This window comes from Harpia harpyja, chromosome Z, assembly GCF_026419915.1.
Source record: "Harpia harpyja isolate bHarHar1 chromosome Z, bHarHar1 primary haplotype, whole genome shotgun sequence".
Taxonomy (NCBI): domain Eukaryota; kingdom Metazoa; phylum Chordata; class Aves; order Accipitriformes; family Accipitridae; genus Harpia; species Harpia harpyja.
In genome coordinates, this window is record NC_068969.1 from 88,325,089 (window position 1) to 88,344,724 (window position 19,636).

Here is a 19,636-nt window from a genome sequence, read left to right on the forward strand (position 1 = left end):
GTCTGTCCTTACTATGAGACTCTTCACAGCAGTACCCGAGAGTTTCACAACTGAAGCCCACCTTCCAGTCAGTGGTAGCTGAGTTGGGAAATAAAACAGTTGAGACAGCAAAGGGTCACTACCATCCAGGAATCTGTAACTCTGGAAAGCTTGAAGCCTTCTACCTCATCACAAGCTCCCTTCCTACACCCCACAAGTATTTTCATACACTCTTTGGCTCTTCATTCAATTCCAAGTTTTCCCTAGTTCTCTACCCAAATCCAGATCCCCTCCAAAAACATACATATCCCATCTTCCCCCAATCTCATTGTCAAACCAAACTATCTCCCTGTCAAGCAAGACTTTAATCCACTCCCTTTTCCTCCTGCCATCTATTTCCTGGGCATCACTCCACCTTTCACACCTGTTCTGGCTCCTCTCATTTTGACTCACATAAACCCAAATTGTTTCCCTCACACCTCACCAGTTACCACGCTGCACCTAACCAGTGGGGCAGCTTTAGCCCCGTTGTCATTCAGGTCCTACCACTGCTGCACCCACTTTACAAGTGGCAGGCACATCCTGACCTTCCTCCCCTGGCTCCTTGTCTTCTCACACAGCTGCTTCTTGCACTTCACGGCTCTCTCATCTCTGCTACCAAAGCCAGATTCTTTCTCCACACTGCCTGCACCCATCATGCAAGAGAGAAAGTACCTTCTCCCATTTTCAGTGGTTGAACCACCTCACCACTGAAGGAAATCAGTCACATCTAGGCTTGGCCAGTCTTCAATGCCTAGTAAGTTCCCAAGTGTGCAGAAGTAAGGCTAAAGTGACTAACACAAGAAGAAGGGCTCCTGAAACGGGAGATGCAGCACAACCTCCCTGAGAGGGCTGCTCACCTGCCTCACCTCGAAGCCACCAGTATTTCAGGGGCACACTAGACCTCAGCCACGTACGCACGCCTCCAGAGACGCCTGCAACGGCCCTGCCCAGCCAACTGCGCCCGCTCTCCAGCCCATCAGCTTGGAGATCTCCCAGCCGGGCGGCAAACACACCCGCACCGCCGCGGAGCCGGCTCACAACGAGCCGGGAGGATCTCCTCAGCCGGGCCTCCAGGCCAGGGGCAGCCGGTTACCTCAGCGCCTCGAGGCGGGGTGACTAACAATGGCGTCGCCTCGCACCTCCTCCTCCTCCTCCTCACTCGCCAGGGCAGCTGGCAGGGCCCCAACGCGGAGCCGACCGCCGGCAGAGCCCTCCGAAGCGCTCCGGGTCCGTGGGCAAGGGGCGACGGAGCCGCCCCCGCGGCGGCCGCCCCCTCCCTGACGGCCGCGGTAGGGCGGGAAGCGCCCTGGCCGCAGCGGGGCGGGGTGGGGCGGCTGAGGGGCGACGCCGGCCCGCCGAGGCGGCCGCCGCCGGGCAGGGCGCTCGGCACCGGGGGAGGCGGTGCCGCAGCAGCCGCCGCCTCGCCCACGGGCCCCCGGGGCGGCTCGGCTCGGCTCAGCCCTGCCCCGCGCCGCCACTGCCCAGGTGCACGCCGCCTGGCGCAGGTGCTTAAATAGCGGCGCCGGCTGCGCTGCTGCAGTCCTTCGCGCTGCGGCCAGGTAAGGGGTGGGCGCTAAGCGCCCTTCGCCGCCGACCCTTTCCCGCACCTGCTCCGCTCAGTCCGCCCCCGGGGGCGGCCGCCGGGCCCCGAGGCCGTGCCGTGGTGCGCGGAGGCCGCTCCGCTGCGTGCCGCCATGGCGGGGCGCTTCCCTGGGCCCCCGGTGGCCGGCACAGCTCCCGCCGCGGGTTGAAGAAAGAAACCGGGCGGGCACGAAAGTAGCGGGCGGTCCGCGGCCGCTCCTCCGGGGGTCGGAGCGGGGGGAAGCCGGGGAGCGCCGGTGTGAGGAGAGGGGGGCACCTGCGGCGAGCAGGCTTTCTGTCGGGAGGCGGGCGCTGCTGGAGGGTGGGTCGTCCTCCGGCTGCCCCCAGGGAGGAGTCCGCGGCGGGCGGGTGGGTTTGTGCCGTGTCTCCCAGCGGCCGCCGGCGGCTCGGCTGCTGTCATGGCCGTGTTTTTTACTCCCCTCAAGGGCAGAGGCTGGGGCTGTGCCCCTGCGTGTCGCTTACCCAGGGCGTGAATGTCCTGGGGTAAGAAAAGCCTCTTTATCTCCTCCCTGGAGAGCCCACCGTTCCACGCACTGCTTCCCTGCAGTGACCTTTACGCCATCCCTGTAAGAGGACGGGATGTCTCTGAAGGGGCCTCTGCAAGTTATTCTGCTGACATGTAATGCTCCTGTTGCTGCTGGTGGCACACGGCTGGGAAGGCACTGGCGAGGAGGCTCTCGCTAGGGTGATGGGTTGGCCCTGTGCGGGCCAGGTGCTGCTCCTTCGCAGGGAGGTCATGGACAGGCTGCCCTGCCCCAGTCCTCGCTCCAGCATGATGCACAGGAGCTGTACGTTCAGGGCATGGTCCATTTCTGTTGAAAACCGGGCTGATGCATGAGGAGGAGTATGCCATGGGATGCATCTTTTCCCAGATGGAGTAGAGCTTAATTGCTTGTCCATGAGTTGGCTGTGGTTTAATGCCACAGGCCAACATCAAGAAACTGGGACAGGAAGGCTTTGGGGGGCTTTTGGAGTCCTACATCTTCCTAGTGGTCACTGTCATATCCTCTCCTCTCAAAGATCTGTATGTCTCTGCGTGTGTCTTTTGCTGCTTTGGGGTACTCAGCCCCATGGGGCAGATCTTCCCAGAATTTGCCAGAAATTGCTTTGTCTTGTGTTATTTGTCTGAACAAAGTCAGCTCTGGCTTTAACTGTGTCCATCTACCTTCCCCCCAGTCTCCTTGCAGGTACTCCAGAAAATAGGAGTTGCTTTGTCCCAGCTCTTGCGTGCCCCCAGTGCGTCATGTAAAAAGCATCCCACCCACATACATGGGACCCTTCAGAGCCTGTTGTTTAATCTAGGTGCTGTCCTAGTTGCCTGCATGGCATCCAACCAATAGGTTACCAAACTTTTCTTTGCAAGCTCCTCTCTGTGTCTAGACGCCCTTTTGGGGTCCTTGCATCCAACCATGGCATTGGGACTCTCTTCCCTGCCAAAGTGAGGGTGGAACATTTGTGGACCAGCTTTTACTCCAGCTGGTTTTCTCCTGTAGCCCACAGGGATAGTAGTTGACAGCTTGTTCACGGAGCGCAGTTCTGTCTGGCACAGGTCAGAATCCCTGACTCTGCCAGTTTGTGGTGAGAAGGATCCCTGGCACACATGTCTGGAGACTGGCAGGATTCATGCCATTTTCTGGAAATTCCTACTGCAGCTGCTTTCTAGCACTTCTCCAGACATTGACTCCTGCCCCACGCGCAATGGTCGTAAATAACAGCATAGCGTTACCCCTCTTATACTGTGAGCTGACACAATCATTTTGTCAACCCATATGGGCAGCGTTTGTTTCAGTGGCATCTGCTCCCTGCTTAGGGATCTTTTTGCACAGCATGTAAATCTTGGAAGTCCTCCTCTGGGGTATCAGAGTTGTATGTTCTGTGAGATGAGCACCATCAGGGACTAATTAGAGACTGCATACATGAGATCAAATTGGATATATTTGACATCTCAAAACTTGTAGTCTTAACGTTGCTTGAAAGTGGAAAACTGAATGTACATCCTGTGGGGCCTTTCCCCCAAGGTCTTCATATAAGTGATTAAAAACACCATGAGGAGGGAAGAGTGTGGGGATGAAGGTGGCAAACTCCAATTTACTTTAACCAGCTGTGCTCATGTATGGGTGCTTCTGCTGAATGTCAAGAGTGCAATCCAGTGGTGAAACTGTGATATGATAAAGAACCGAAAATGGCACAGGTACAGAGGCAGATGTGAATGGAGGAGGAAATTAGATAGAGTGAGAAGAAGTGGAGAGCCATTCATGTTTTGACATGGAAGTTAAACTGAATGAAGTTGAGAGGACTTCTCCTTCCAGGTGGCTTGTCCTATCAGGAGTCATGGTTTAATTTGAAACTAGGGAAGAAAAAAAAAAATTAACAATTAAAAAAAAAAATCACACAATGGCAGTGGCAACTTCCCAGTAGCAGTTAAAAAACTGGAAGTATGGGTGAAAACACTTAAATGGAAAACTCTTGAAAAGGATGGTTTGTGACTTCTAATGGGGTTTCCATTGTGGACTACAACTGACAGGGTATTGTAGTTCTTGAAATAACAATACAGACTAGACCTGATCCTTCTGCATGAAATGACTGGGTGCTTTTGCAAGTGAAAGAGCAGGAACAGGGCCTACTCTGGGAACATAAAACAGAGGGACAGCAGTGTTTTAATTCTTCCAATGCTTCTCTCTTTTAATCCTCAGTTCCTGTATTCATATGACTGCATGGGGCTATCAAATTTCATATGAATAAGGGGGACTAAATTTATAGCCCTGGTGTTTGCAGTGGAAATCTTGGACAATATGGACTCTGAAGGTTCAAACAGAAAGCAAGATGTCCCAGTTTCATCATTAAAACTTTTATTTTAAAATCCTTGGAGTTGTCCATAATGTGAAAGTTGCAAAAGAAGTGTTACACAGAAAAATTACAAGGAACTGTGATGTTACTTCCTGTTCTATGTACCTGGCATGAGCCAGACTTACAAAAGGGTAAAGCACTATATCAAGTTAAGCTTATAACCAGACTTCCTTTACAAGCTATGTTTCCAGCTCCCTCTTCCCTCACTCTTCACTGCCTCCACACTACTGGATTTTGTTCTAGCAGTTTCTGACCTGGTATTTCCATGTCTGCTCTCAGACTTGGGGTCAATATGAAGGGAAAATTCCTTTATCTCAAGATGCCTGTGGAGATATCGGATGGAAATATTTCAAGCACATAGCCAATATAAGGCTTGCTTCTTTCTTAAAATAGTTTTTCTTGAAACACAAGAAATAAAGTTTAATCTTGCACTGGGTTTTCTATTAAAATTTGGTGGTAGTGTAAATGAAAATTAGTCCTCCCTTGGATTTTGCAGCATAAAATCTGTGGCTTTCATCTTCAAAGCCACAACAGACTGTTCTGAATGTTCTTTCTTTTGTGGCCTGAAGGAATTAAGAAAATATGCACATGCTTCATTTCTAATGTGTGTTTTAACTTAATCTCATAACAAGAAGATTGGTGGAAAAGAAGCAGGCACTATGTTGGAGTAATGAGAACAAATCTCTAGATTTTTCTTTTTAAGGGCTAAGTGTTTGAATTTTTTTTCCTCACATTATTTCCTTTTGTCCTAATTTACTTGTACTTATTTCCATGTTTTCTTCCCTAGAAGGAACTGCAAAGAAAGGATTCAGAGTTCTCTCTAATTATAGTGTATTGCTGTTACAATGGTTAATGTGCCTCAGCAGAAAAATATCTCAAGACAGTTGTGTCTGAAACGGGGCTTTTCTGGTTGGTTGGGGTTTTTTTCTATTTCAGAGGCCCTTTTCTCAGTTTTGTGCATTTATTGGTAGGTCAGTAAATCTGAGCCACCTCAGATCAATTATGAAAATGGGAAACATTTCTAAACATGAAGGAGCATATGCAGTTACGAGAAACAATTTTATTAACTTAGGAAAGACCAGTGAAATCAAGGAAGGAGTGATCAACCTAATCCATTTTCTCTGCTCAGAAGCAGAGGCCCCAAACTGACCCCAGATCATGCAGGATTAAAAGTGTGCCTGGCTAAAGGTCTTCAGTTTGAAATCTATCAGAATTTCTTTAATTTCTTTTTCGTGACATACTGTCCTATCTTTAGTTCTCTCTATAACCATTTTTTCTTTTTTTCCAGAGTGAAGCTGTGACTCTTCTGCCAAGGGACCCTCAGTTAGCAGTTTTTCAAAGCAGTCTTAGTTGAGGGGTAGACTGAATTCAGACCAGTGAAGAAACACTTAGCAGACATAGTTTACAAATTAACTGACCACAGTAATGGGATGCATTAAAGAGGGTTCCCCTCAGTTTTGCTATTCGAGATAGCGAGCTGGGAGACTTTGTTGCTTCCTGCAGTGGCTTTCTTGGTGTGTGGTGCAGCCTGTTTCCTTGCCCATCAAGTCTCATACTTATTGGGCCTTCTACCTGCATGCTGCTCTCTGCCGCCTTCTGTGCTGCTGGGGGTCTAGTTTGATGTTCAGCGGTAAAGCATTTAATAACTTCATCATTCGTGTATCTGCTCAGCCAATTCTTTAATAGGGTCCTACTCTTACAAGTGGCTAAGTAAAGTGACTTGATAGATTGCCTTGCATCGCAGACAGATAACTATGTATTTGAGTGACTAGTGGGTTTTATGGTTGTGTTTTGTTTTCATCCCAGTGGGGCACTGCAGTTACTGGGGAGTGATGTGAAGCTTGTTGTGGCTGACACATGTTCAACAGTTTGCTTCCAGAAATCACATAATATTTTGTTTTTCTTGTGGAATAACTTTTTAAGGCATATGTAAGGAGGTGTCAGTCTAACTTGACTTTTAGCTCCCAGTCATCTGAATTAGTAGCAGGGCAGTGGAAACTGGTAGAGGAAAGGCTGAAGGTTAACTAACAAACAGTACTAACAAGCCCATTCCCTGCTTCTATCTGTGACAAAGTCCTCCAGTCCCTATATATCCTTCCTGATACATCCAAGCTGTAGAAGAAGTTGTCTGTCATGGGAGACTGCTGGTGAGGGGAAGAGAGCAGTGTTAAAACACTGCAATATGAGCATGCTGAAGTACTTCCTACAATTGGTAGGGGACAGCTTTCTCATGATCAGCCCAGACTTACTATTTTCCGTCGTCTGAAATTCCCCTGGGTTTCAGGTTGGCTTTTGATGGATAGTAGCCACTTGGACCGAAATCTCTGTGGTTGCTAGTCACCGTGGTATGGAGTACAGGTGTCCATCTGAGCCCTGTAGGCCAGAGTGTCAGAGCAGCACAAACTTCCTTGTGGGTAATGGTAGAAATTTTTTTTTTTTTCTAGAGCTCACTGAGTGGTACTCCCCACCTCAGTTTGTCCACATCCAGCAGATTTGTCATCCATACTACCACATGGACTGTTATTGGCCTCAGCACTACCTTCTGTTTTCTTCTGTTTTACTTCTGAATCTAGACTCCTGTGGGCTCAGAAGCCTTCTGGAAGACATGTTTTATATTTCTTTTTAAAGCTTTCTTGGAGCACAGACAAAGGATTCAGGAGTAGGGGAGGTTGAAAGGAAGTGTGGGAGCAGTCTGCTTACCAACTCTAACTATGGAATCAGTGAGACTTGAAGTACACAGTCTTTAGTATGGCTTTTTTCTTTTTCTTTTTTTTTTTTCTTTTCAGAACAGAACCAAAAATCTTCTCTGTACTTCCTCTTGCAGCAGTATAGGACAGGAAGCTGATTTAAGGAGAGAAACAGAAAAGTCTTTATTGCTTGTGGAAGGAGAAGCAAGATTTATATACTTCAAAAAGGTATGTATTAGAAGATTTACTTTGTAAAAAGTCCAATAGTCATCAATACTCATTTGCATTAAGGTTCTTTCTCTCAAGAGCTGTCACTTCCTGTCATTCACTACAGAAATTTCCCCTAGCTTTCTGTTTTCAGGGGCAAGGCTAGCCTGTCCTTGTTCCCAAGATTCAGCCTTTGAAAATAATATCCCCTTAATCATAAGACTGTGTATCTAAAGAAACAATTCATTTAGCTGTGCAACAGCAATTACAGGTGTTTTCAGTCTAACTGTAAAGCAAGTTCTGTCTTTTCATCGGCATTCAACAGCAGCAAACTTGATTAGGCCCTTTCATCCATAATGGACGCACTACACAACAGAAAATACACCAGGAGTATACAATATAGGCTGAGTAGCAAATGCAGAAGTAAATGTTATAAAGTAGCTAGTCACACTGGGGTTTTTTTAACTCTTTTGATTTGTGTATTTTCATGTTCACAGATCTACTGTAGTTTTCTGCCACTTAATGCTAACAGGAAAAAAACAAAAAACAAAAAAACCCCCTCATCTGCTTGAGGAGATTCTGTTGTAATGTATCCAGTGGCTGTTCCTGCACCAGGAGGTGAAGGAAATAATGGACAACATGGGAAACTTATTTTTTTCCTTTTTGTTTTTGGAGCTGTGTTGCTCTGCGCTGGATTCCTGCTTTCAGTCTTTATTCTCCAGTCGTGCCCATCTGGAACCTTCAGTGACTGTAATGAGGTCCTCAAGGCTGCGGGGCCCGTGCTCACTGTAACTGGACTGGTTTGTGTTTTACTGGCCCGATCAAGGGCTAGGCTGTATATAAGACAAAGACAATTGCAAAATGAGCAGGTGTACAGCCTTATTTTTTGTCACGGTAGCTGTCAGTTTGCCCAGTTTCTCATATTTGGATTCCTGTTTTTAACTAGTGGAATGCTAATTAGCATCCTGGGCATTTGGGTTCCTGGCTGCAGCCCCAGCTGGCACAGCATACAGCTCAACCACACCGGCAGTTCTGATGTGGACCTCCAGGGCTGTGGATTCCTGTCACTTCAAATCATGGGACCTTTGATTGTGCTCACTGGGTTGTGTTTCTTCGTGATAGCTCATGTTAAAAAGAAACAAAACTTAAATCTCAACCAAGAATCTTGCGAAAGTGAAGAACATCCTGAGAGCCCTGACTCTTTTCAGGTTACAGTAGGTGGGTAAATAATGTGTGAACTTTACGTTTGAGAGTTTGTAGGGATTTTTTTCCCCTTCATGATTTATCTCTGAATATTACTCATTTGAGCTCTAAGCATGTCAGTTGTGGCATGTCGAACCAGCCAAAACAGAATAATGTTGCTTTGCCTTGTATGTTTACTGCATGGTCAGTTCAGTTACCTTTCTCTCAAAGACAACGCCTCTCCTTTGGCATAAAAAGAAAGGTCTGACTGTCTGTGCAAAAGAAGCCATGTCATCTGACACAAATGAGTCCAATCCCACTTCCTTTCACCAACGGTATAGCTGACACTGCAAATCACAGGTCTAATGACTTCTGTGACTATATTTAAGATTTATTTTAGCCTTGAGCTCTGACCCCTTAAACAAAGAATCTGCTTCATAATACAGTGTACTGTATTTTTTTGTTGTTGTCATGGCCACATCTTCCATCAGTCAGAGATGTAATTGCAAGATGCTTCTGTTAATTGCACAGTATTTGAGTAAAAGTGGTGTGTTAGCAGGGAATGCTCCCCTGCATATAGCACTGCTTTTAATACCCCATGAATACATTCTGTGCATACATTATGCAGGTAACTTTCTAGCTCGCAGAAAGGATTAGTGAGTCAATTGTAGTATTGGTTGACCGTCATCTGACTGACTGGACTTGAAATCCATTATGCAAAACTTTTTTTCCTTCTGCCTGTCAAACCAGTGTACAGACCTGTAACCTGGTGACCCTCAGAAAACGTGAGGGTTTAAAGTCAGTTTTCCAGCCACCAGGATAAATCCAAGTGTCATAAAAAGGAATTCAGGTAGTCTTTAAAGGCAAGAAAGCAAAATTAGTGGATTCCTTTTATACTTCCATCAAGAAAAGTAAAACTGAAAGGCTGAGGTCTAGTTGGCATAGTGACATTCTGGAACACTGGCGACTCAGCTAAAAAACATCCCCCACCTCACTCAACATTTTTGATGCTCCCTGACCTGTCTCTGCACACAAACTTCGAAGGAAGAAAGGTGCCAGGCAGCTGTGAATGTTTATATAAATTATGCAAGCTCAGTGACTGATACAAACTTTCTGTTTTAAAAAAAAAAAAAATTTTAAACTCCTCAATTGCAAAGTTGAAATTGGCAGATATGCTGCACTTAGTACTGAATACACTTAATAATGAATTATGTATCAATAGTGTCATGGTACTAATGTTAGTAGTGCGCCTTCAGCTACAAGTAATTTAGTAGGCAAACTGTCAAGGCACACAAAACCAATCATCAGAACCATTAATGACTTGAATACTTTTGTTGTAACACTGCAGTAGATGTGGAGAAACTTAAACTGCCCTGTTTTAGATATGTGAGGAAAACTGAATACTTGCCTACCCTTAAAGTAAGCCAACAGTAACTGTGTACAGTTTCTGAAGACAGCCAACAGTAAAGAGGTTTGTGTCTTAGCTAGATGGAACATGTCCTCTGCACAGCTGTATTTTCTAAATGAAATCTTCCATTTATGAATATGCTGCATCTTTATTTTGGGATAATTTGGGTTTTGAACTTAACTCCAATGTACTTTAACAGCCCAGAATATAACAGTTCTGTATGTGGGATCATTGCATTTTATCTTAAAAGGTAGACAAGTACAAATACTGTAATTCCAAGGACAGGAAATATTCTAGGATACAGTTAGAATAAACAGTGGTGCTCAATTTTTCAGAGGTAGTAATTGGTGTGGTTTTTTCCTAGGTGATGCTGTAATGGTATTCCCACCTCCACCACCTCCTTATTTTGCGGATGCTGTGTCACCAACTGTGACACATTGTCTTATGTCAAGTGGTTTGCCTACAAGTGAAAACCCTCCACCATACCACTCTATCTTCAGTGATGGGTAAGACTTTTCTTCTTTGGCATTGGAAATCTGAGCTGTTTCTCAAGGTATCCAAGACAATGTTCTTAAATAATCACTGTGAATTAACTTTCTACTAGGCACTACAAAGTTTTCTAGTGCATCACTTGACTAACTTTGGATACCTTACTTGAAATGGCATTAAAATACCCTAGTGTAAAAGGGGAATCACAAACCACAGAGTGTCCTTCATGAAGCTTGAATTCTTACCAGTTTGTTATGACTGAAAAGAACTTCTGAAGTGAAAATAAAGCCTTAAATCTGTGGCCTTATTAAATATACTTAGGTTAGATTTCTTCCACAGATTGTCCAAGAGAAAGTGCCCCTGACAGCAGTGCCCCAGTAGCATGATATCTACACTGCCAGATTTTAGGAAGCCTCTGTAGAATCAATGCAGCGAGCCCTTCATGACAGCTATCCCCAGGCCCTGTGACCCTGGGAACACCATGTTAGTGTATTCTGTTCTCCCTGTGACCCTTATCTCACTGCTTTGAGGAGGTGAGACCTGCTGTGCTGGTCTGCCTTGTTGCTGCTGTGGCAGTGTGTTGAGATAAAAGGATTCCTTGATACTGCAGGAGTAGAGCAGGAGGCTCCAGGGAGCTTAAAAGGGAGGTTGCAGTGCCAACTTCATCTCAAGATGTTGTACCTTACCCATGCAGCCACCCTTCTATACACTGAGTACAGCTGATTTGCTAGATGCTGCCATCACCAAGCTCAGGGAGCAAGAGCTGCCAACTGAGTGAAGAGTTGTCTGCACCACAAGAACTTGCAGGGTCATTTATTCCCTGTGTGTTACTGCCAGTGGGCTGCTAACTTGAGGGTGAAAAAGGTCACTGCAAGGGCCACATACAAGGAGCCAGGACTAGATCTGGCCAGGAGAGCTAGATGCCACATGCCTAGAGCTCCCAACTTACTTTCAGGCCCTTAATGATCCAGAATTGACTTGGCTTTACCTTTTGGAGCCAGCTTGGTTTTGATCTGTGAGTCAGTAGGTGGTGTGGGACTTTTTCATTGAATTACTTTAGTTTACAAGACTGTACCTGCAGCATTCTAAGCACCATCACTGCAGCAAGAGCCCCAGCCTGCCTGGTTGCATCCAATTGTAGTAGTTGTTGGGCCATTGCTTTAATAGCTTTCCACTATACTCCAGACTTCTCTGCTCACATGAGGCAGTGCATTCCATGACCAGCTGTACCAGCTATGTGCCTGATGTCAGTACTTCTTCAAAACTCTAGTGCTAATCTTCCTTTTGAAGCAAGCAAGCACGAACCCTCTTCGTGCCCAAAGACCTAAATGCTGCAGGAGGAAGATACTTGTGTTGGCAAGGGTGCTTATTCTTGTTACCATGCTGTGTGCAGCCATGTCTGTGGTTTTTTAGTCATCTTTTGAAGTATACCTGGTGAATTTTGAGGCTCAGCTCCACTGTGCGACACACTGTTCTCTAGTCAATCACCATCAACTCCTCATACTGTCTTCCGTTTCCTGGTGCCCTCCTCTAAACATTTTCTCCCCATCTTTGTTGGAGACAGCAGATGCCTTTTTCTGTTGCTATTACCACAAGCCAGACTGTCCTTCTGCTTTTTCTCAAAATATTTTTTTTTAACATGGAATAAACACCTCTCTGTTGAAAACCCTACTCACTCTTTCTTGCTACTAGTGCAACACTCTCTAGTGCACAGTGGGATTGGCCCCCAAACAAAAAAATTATCATGTACATACCACATGGGAAGGGAGATGCTCAGTGTTTGGTTCCCACTGACTGAGGTCCAGCTTGAGGTTGATGACTTGTGCTGAAGGATGCAATGCCTAATAAACCCTAGCTACACACATAATTCATTTAGTCTGCTGTTTTTCCACTTAAATTGTTTCCGAGAGAGTACTTTTTGTACAAAGCTGATGAGAATCTGTTGATTACTCAGTGCCCTAAACACCTGCCAGTTCAGGATGACAAGGGTAGATGTGGGGATGAGAAGGATGTCAGGGTTGATCAAGCAAAAGTGCCTTCCAGAGAGCAGTGGCTCTCATGACCAGGCACAAAGTGTTGTGTGAAGAAACATTTTATTAAGTATAAAAGTCTTTGCCTGTTCTCAGATTGCAAGTGAAATATATCAGCTCTCAGAACTATACTGCTGCAGTCAAAGGGCACCCAGAGCAAGCAGGAGAGAAAATAAACTCCTGCTGCTGAAAGAAGGAATTTACATGAAGTGTCTGTGTTCTTATTGGGCTGGGTGAAGGCATCCACAGCTGGAAGGTGTTTCATACCAGCTGCTGTTAGTCCTGCAGTTAGGCACCACACTGAGCCTGTCTGTGCTACAGTTCCAGCATGCGCTGTAACTCCCTTCTGGCGTGTACATCCCAGATGTACATACAAAGCAAATGGATGTGTGGAGAAATGACTCGCCCTGAGTGTGAACCTGGACCTCTGGTAACCTTCAGGCAGCCAATTCAAGTATGGTCTAAGGGCACCCTCAAAAAACATTTCAGTTTAAATACATATAGAAGACCAGGCTGGAGTGGGTAACTGGGAGAAATATGGGAACATACATGTTCTGCTATAGCCTTACAAGCAGCTAAGAGACAGAGTGACACTTGTACCACCTATATGTAAAAGTACAATGCACAAAACTGAGGGCCACAAGTCCTCTCTACCCTGTAATTTCAGGCCCTGAGTGGGCTGCCTGCCCATGTGCTTGGTAAAATGTGTGGATTATCAAAAGGTGTGAAAGAATGCAAGCAGTACATCCTGCACTGAAAAAGGAAAAACAAAGGGCAGTGGGGGAATGGCAAAAAAGCTAGTTCCTCAGACTTCTTGTGGGCTCTCCCTGCTGGTGCACATACCAGGTGACCCCTCTTTCCTTCACCCATTCTCCTACAAAATCCCCTGCAGCTGGATCAACTGCGTCAACCCACGAATGTCCAGTTCTGGTGCTCTGAACTTTGTGTGTGATCCCATCAGCTTAATCGTCGTCAATTGCCTGTCTTGACTTCTCTGTCTTATGAACATATGTACGCAAAGAGGCAGTTTGTAGCCCAGCTTGTTGGGGCAGTTTCTAGTGGAGTGGACGAAACATCGCAGCCTTGGATGCAGAAACCCTGACATCCTGCTTTGGTGTTCTGCGGCTGGGGGTGCTCTAGCTGTTGCCCCTCCGTGCTACCTAAGGTCCTCACAGAGACCCTGTGAGTTGATACCACCTCTGGGTATTTCACTCGATCATGCTTTCCCATGTCTCAGCGCTTGCTAGCAGCCATGGCATCCTGACTAGTGCAAATTGGTTCCCAAGCCCTTTCATGGAGGAGAAGCAGTGGCCTTGTTCCTCCTAACATAGTGCCATGGTTGAAGATCCCAAAGCTGGAAGGGAATACCCATTTCATACATGGGTGGTTACTAGGCAAATGTGATTTGCCTCTTCAGTCCATTGCTGCATGTTTTGTCAGCAGGTGCTGTGGTGGAGGCTGTGCTGGATGAGAGCGCTTGTAGGAAGCTGAGCCATGGTGATCCCAGAAGTGGTTGGTTTTTTCCTGCAGTCTGTTACATAGCACTTCAGCATTTGTCTTGTAGTATGTTCTCTTCTCTCTCCTTTAAACACACACCCTCACATGCCAGTAACAGCACTGAAGATGAGGTGACTATGCTCTGTATTCCTGCTCCTCATGCGGTATTGGTGTGGGTACAGACGTATGCAAAAAGGCAAGAGTCAGCTCTCGGAGTGAGTCATGAGGAGCGAGTTCTTCCCTCTCCTTGGGAAGCAGCTGAAGCAATATGTTGAGGGCAAACTCCAGGGCGAGATGAGCAGGGTACCAGAACCATGTGGGTGCAACCGATTGGGATCCAGTTATGATGGTCAGAGGAGGGCAATGAGTACTTGGCTGCTCTCCTTGACTGTTACTGGGAACTTAGCAGTCTGGTCATGTCCAGTCGCTTCTGTTTCTCCAGCTCTGAACTGGAATGCTGCTCCTTATGTCTGTCATGGGTTGCTGGATAGCTTAATAAAAGTTTCAAGTTGCCTTTCATGTAAGATCTCAAATGGCTAAGGATTGTGATTTTTGTGATGCAATTCTAAGTCTAGGGACTGTCTTTCTTAAGGGAAGGGAACAGTGTGTATGTGATAGACTACAAGAGGGAAGATACATTAGGAACCAAAGATCATAAGAAGATTTAGTTAAGATTGTGAGATAGCCCTGCCAGAAGCAGCTAATACCCATAAGCCAGGCTGTGGCTGGTGATGTGAAAGGTTAGAAGGGAGGTTGTTTGCCCTTCCCCTCTGAAGTAATAGAATTTTCATACGAGTCATAACGTAGCCCACAGAATGAAATCCTAATGCTTATGCAAGTTCTTTGCTTCAGGGATTTTTAGGGAGCGTGTGCATACATGTGTGTTTATGTAAGTCAAGTGGAATTTCACTCACAGTACAGAAATGAATTATGCTAATATGCTGGTTTGTGTTTTATAGAGCACAGCTTGCAGATGATGGAAGAACAGTTGCTGTTAGAGACTATGAAACCATATATACAATTTCTGGAAGCAGCTCACCGTCAGATATTTTACCGATGCTATACCTCTCCTCTGAATCGCCTCCACAATATGAAGAAAAAGCATCAATAACAAATAATGAATATTCTCCATCTTCTTCTTCATCTTCTTCGACTATTTCCTTAGCCACATCTGACACCAGCTCATAGAGGACTGTCAGTTAGACTTCATTTTTAAATTAAATTGTACACCTAGATTTACAATTTTTGAATTTATTTACATTTTGTAATAAAAGCAATAACGTTGGCTGTGTCTAATTTTTCATCAAAAAGCATAAATTATCAACTTGGGCTTCAAGAAATATTAGATAATGCTGGGCTTCTGAGCAAGTAGTCTGAAGGGATTCAATTCACTGCAAGAATGTTAAATGCTCATTTTGTTCTGTTACAGCTTCAGTTTCTATTTTTAGTTGTTCTTTATATAATGGAGGCGCTAAGTAGAGACCAACTTTTTTTGTTTATTTTAATTAAATCTGGTTGGAGCTTCAAAAAAGAAATAATTAGGAAGTGTTTTTATTTCTATTTCTGTATGACTTTTGCGGAAAATACTTGTTTGCAGAGTTACTGAGTTTATATGTACTCTGAGAGCATCACAAATAGGGGTGTTTAAGATTGGGACCAATGGAGAACTTAAATGGTTACTTTTTAGTCTGCCTGGTAACAAACAGTCCATATCTTAATTTAGACCCTCTTTGGTCCTTGTGTAAGTATAATCCCTGTGAAAATCAGTTTTAGCCAGCAGTTAAGAGCTCTAGGGCAACACTGAGGGTAGTTAATAGGCTAACAGTTTAACTGTGGTAATGACTGGTTTTGGGAGGATTATACTACTGTTATATATCATCATTCATGGTTTATACAAGGAGTGCTTATTTTGTGAGAGTGAGCACCACTCAGCAATAGTATTTTCCAAGTGCAGACATTACTTACCAGCAAATGCAAGAGAGGCAGTTTCATAGAAAGTCATGCAACAGATGTTTTTAACTGACACAGCACTTGACAGACCCTTCAGGAATACAGGCCTCCTAGCTCCTCTGTCCCGGTGCAGCCCATAAGTTAGTGGTACCTGCCTGCCTTCAGGATGGAGTGACAAGAGATTCTTGTTCTATTTTGCAATTGTCTGCACCCATTCCCAAACTGAAGGATTTACTTGTAGCAGGTAAGGATAATTAGCAGGAACTTAGTTGCTGCTGACTTTTGATGCTTTACGACTTGCTCTGAGCCCTGAGTTTGAGTAAACCAGACCTGATTCTGTGCCCAGAAGCAGAAGGTGGCAAAGCTGCTGTTTGGGCTTGGTTCAGCATGGTGAACTTACCAGCATTAGAACATCTTGCAAGAGCGATCTCTTTCTTGTTCAGCTGAGTCTCTGAACACCTGCATGCTCTGGGACCTCAGCTACACCTCAGCTTGTGTTCTGCCATGTTGAATTGCAGAGAACGTGGCTGTAACAGAATGCCAAGCTTCGGATTAAGCACTGAAGTTCCCTCCTGTGCCTAGGGAAAGGTGACTGCCTCGTGTCATCTTTCTGTGAACATGCCTCTCACCTGCAGAGTTCTTTAGAGAGGTGTTCAGGAGCTCCTGCATTTGGCCATTTATTTCCACCTCTGTGTTGTTCTCTCAGTTGTGCTAGGGCAGCTCTTTGTGCAGCCACACAAAAACAAACCAGCCAGTGAGGGAGGTATATTTAGCCAGCAATAGAGCTGAGGGGCTTATGCATGCAGAGTAATGAGCAAACACAGCACAGAGAGGGATTTAGTATGTGGGAGCTGATTAAACTGGCATGACTCAGCCATGGGAAATGTCTATATGAAGAAAGGGGATCCACAAAAGCCAGCAACCATTTTGTCCTCTTTTCTCTCAAGTGTTTTTTACCTAGTAAGTTTTTCAATTATGCTGTTCCTCGAGTGCCTTCTGTAATCCAAGCTATGGTTTACCATCTTTTTGATTTTTTTTTTTAAAGCTTTTATTTCTAACCTGATTTTTAACAGTGGTGTCCACTGCCCTGAATGATTTGTGCATACAAAGCCTTGCACATGTCGAAGGAGCTTGGCTCTCTCTCTCTGGATTTGTCATGCTATTATATAGCAAGTGCAGAAGCTGGGGTATTTACCTAAATCTGCTGGGGTATTTTACCTAAAAGATCCCATACAAACAAAGACCCATGTTGGCTTTATTCTGTTGTTTGAATTGCAAATGAACACTCATTTGCTGAAGAGGTTAAACATCAAAAAGTGTTTAAACAAATAAATCTGGAAATATGTCACCATCTTTAAAAAAAAACAACAAAAATACAGTCAGGTCTGATTGCTAACTGTAAAGGTATTAACCTTTTGGGCTGCCTGCAATTTGCTTGATCAGTTGTTCCCAAGATGTACCCAAGAGACCAGACAAATCAACTAGATTATGTTGACTCTGAGCTGAGTCCTCTGGAATTGAAACATCATCTTCTTGGTTTTTTTCAAGGTTATTGTGTTTTGATCTTCTACTGCAGAGTCTCCGGCGTGGATCACTTTATTTCTAAAGAATCAGTCTTCACGGAAAGCATGCTTTAGAAAGCCGCTGACCTAACTCTTCAGAGTCAGCACCTGAATTTTCTGGGAAGTGTAGGTGTTACTTACCTCTGAAAATGATGATTGAAAACAAAATTTCTCTCTATATCATGTTGAGAAGATGCTTGGGAAATAGTTTGATGTGCATCTGTATTGACATCTTCTATTTTTGACTTGGAGAATCATTCCTTGAAAATTCAGTGGATGTGCTGGGTGCATCTCCGTAACCTGCTCAGCACTGACAGCTGACATAGCCAGGACAACAGTATTTGCTTACTGTGTTGTTGAAATCTGTTTCAGCAAGGTCAGAAAATCTGAGTAAGAGGCTGGCAGATCTGCCTCCACCACTGAAGGCTACCACTGGGTGAACTGCATTAGTGGGAGGAATTTTTGATGTGAGGAGTAGGGTGAAATTTCTGTATTAGAAAGGAAGCAACACCTTGTAAAACTATAAAAGTAGCTTAAAATAATACAGAATAGCGTTTTTATTGAGGAAGTGAGATACTTTACTGTCACATTAATGGTGCTATAACCCCCTTTCTGCCCTAAGGTTAGCTTAAGTGCTTGACATACAAATGCTAGGGAGGAAATCAAGTTGGTTACTGATTCACACTTACTTAAACAGGCAAAGTGGGAGGTAAGGATTGCTTATCTTCTGTAAGTAAAGTTAAGGTCTCTCTTCCTTGCTGCCTGCACTGGCATTGCTCTGCTTCTAAATGCAACACTGCAGTTCTTTGGATATGAGAAGTATTCACAAAAATATAGATGCATGCCTCTTTTCTAGGAGAAGTCTTTCTTCCTGCATCACCAGCAGCTAAAAAAAAATGGAAAGCTAACTCATCTGAAAAACTGAGATTGCACAGATCTCTGCAGTGATGCTGTGTTTTTCGGATAGCAGCACTTGCTGGATTGCACCCACCCCATCCTTGCCCTTTGTGATTGGTAGCACTGTATCCAGCTTTCCCTCTTCCATCCTGCCTCTTCAGAGTCATGGCTCATGGGGCATTTCTGTGTCCAGGCAGACATTTTTACCAATACCTCCATGTTTCTGCAGCAACCATGTCAGCCTTCACTTAGATCTGTGCTCCTCCCTCTATCACACATGCATGTATCTGGATAATTAGGTATGGAAATACCTTCAGTGGCTGCTGACAAGACAACATTCCCTGGGAGCATATAAAACCACCTTGCATGTAGATTCAGTTGTGGGCAGCTGGCTGCACCTGCTCCTTGCAGCTTATTTACGCTTTGAGGCTGGCAGTGCAGTAGTACAGGGCCCCAAGGCACAAGGCCCACTCATGGTGGTTCTTTAGGTACTGCTGTTACCCAGGTAATTTGTGTTTTCCACTAAAGATGCCACATACAGTCGCCTTTCTCTAGGAAAAAGTCTCTCTCAGTCAAATCATTGGCTCCTTAATCTCCCTACAATTGAATGTTTCATTATGGAGTGATACTTTGTACCTACTCTTTTTAAAGCAAATCAGTGTACAAAACTATAGTATAATTTTCCATCTTTTGCATGTTCTATGGCTAAGTGCCTGACTATATGACAGGCATGTAAGAAAGAAAACCTCACTACAACAGACTGATAATGTGAACAACTATGTAAAAATAAATAAGCAGAAGGAGAGGAGAAAATGATTAAGTGAAGGCCTGTCAGTGTTTGCTAGGATGACTCTTGAAACAGGTTAGAGAACTGAGGAGGTGCAGAGCATTACAAAAACCTGCTTCCAGCAGCAAGCGCTGCAGGGGAAGTCTGCATTGGTGATTGATAGAAAATTACGTAGAGGAACAGAAAGCAAAGCAGTGCTTGTGCTCAGGAGTAAGGTCCCTGAAGCAGATGGGAACAAAACTGTAGTGAGATCTGAAAACAGCACCCATTACGAAAACCTTACTCTGAAAAATTCCTTAGGTTTCACAAAACTGTTTTCATTTGTTTGGGAATTATTCCAGGTAAAAGGAGATGCATTTAGTAAATCAGCATCTTAAAGTGAATTCCCAGAACATACACTTAGGGCAAAGGAAAGTACTGGCCTTAAAAAAATCAATCTGATCCAGTAATCTCTTAAGACCTCGACAGCT

The 19,636-nt window shown here is 44.8% G+C and overlaps 1 protein-coding gene across 4 annotated transcripts; it reads left to right on the plus strand.

Moving 5' to 3' along the window:
* Positions 1-1,427: 1,427 nt before the first annotated feature.
* On the plus strand, positions 1,428-15,255 carry TMEM171 (transmembrane protein 171). 4 transcript variants are annotated; one of them, XM_052778428.1, is made up of 5 exons: positions 1,428-1,580; positions 5,759-7,385; positions 7,862-8,582; positions 10,319-10,460; positions 14,930-15,255. In XM_052778428.1, exons 3-5 carry the CDS (start codon positions 7,952-7,954, stop codon positions 15,156-15,158), a joined length of 1,002 nt encoding a protein of 333 aa, XP_052634388.1. In that variant the 5' UTR covers positions 1,428-1,580; positions 5,759-7,385; positions 7,862-7,951; the 3' UTR covers positions 15,159-15,255. The 4 variants fall into 4 exon arrangements, with proteins under 4 accessions (XP_052634388.1, XP_052634386.1, XP_052634389.1 ...); XM_052778426.1 differs by having other exon boundaries at positions 7,257-7,385; XM_052778429.1 differs by lacking the exon at positions 1,428-1,580 and having other exon boundaries at positions 1,899-7,190; positions 7,295-7,385.
* The last annotated feature ends 4,381 nt before the right edge of the window (positions 15,256-19,636 follow it).

Coding starts and splice junctions, on each gene's coding strand:
- TMEM171 (XM_052778428.1), top strand. CDS start 7,952: ATGTATCCAGTGGCTGTTCCTGCACCAGGAGGTGAAGGAAATAATGGA. Junction 8,583..10,318: donor CTCTTTTCAGGTTACAGTAG/GTGGGTAAATAA, acceptor GTTTTTTCCTAG/GTGATGCTGTAATGGTATTC. Junction 10,461..14,929: donor CACTCTATCTTCAGTGATGG/GTAAGACTTTTC, acceptor TGTGTTTTATAG/AGCACAGCTTGCAGATGATG.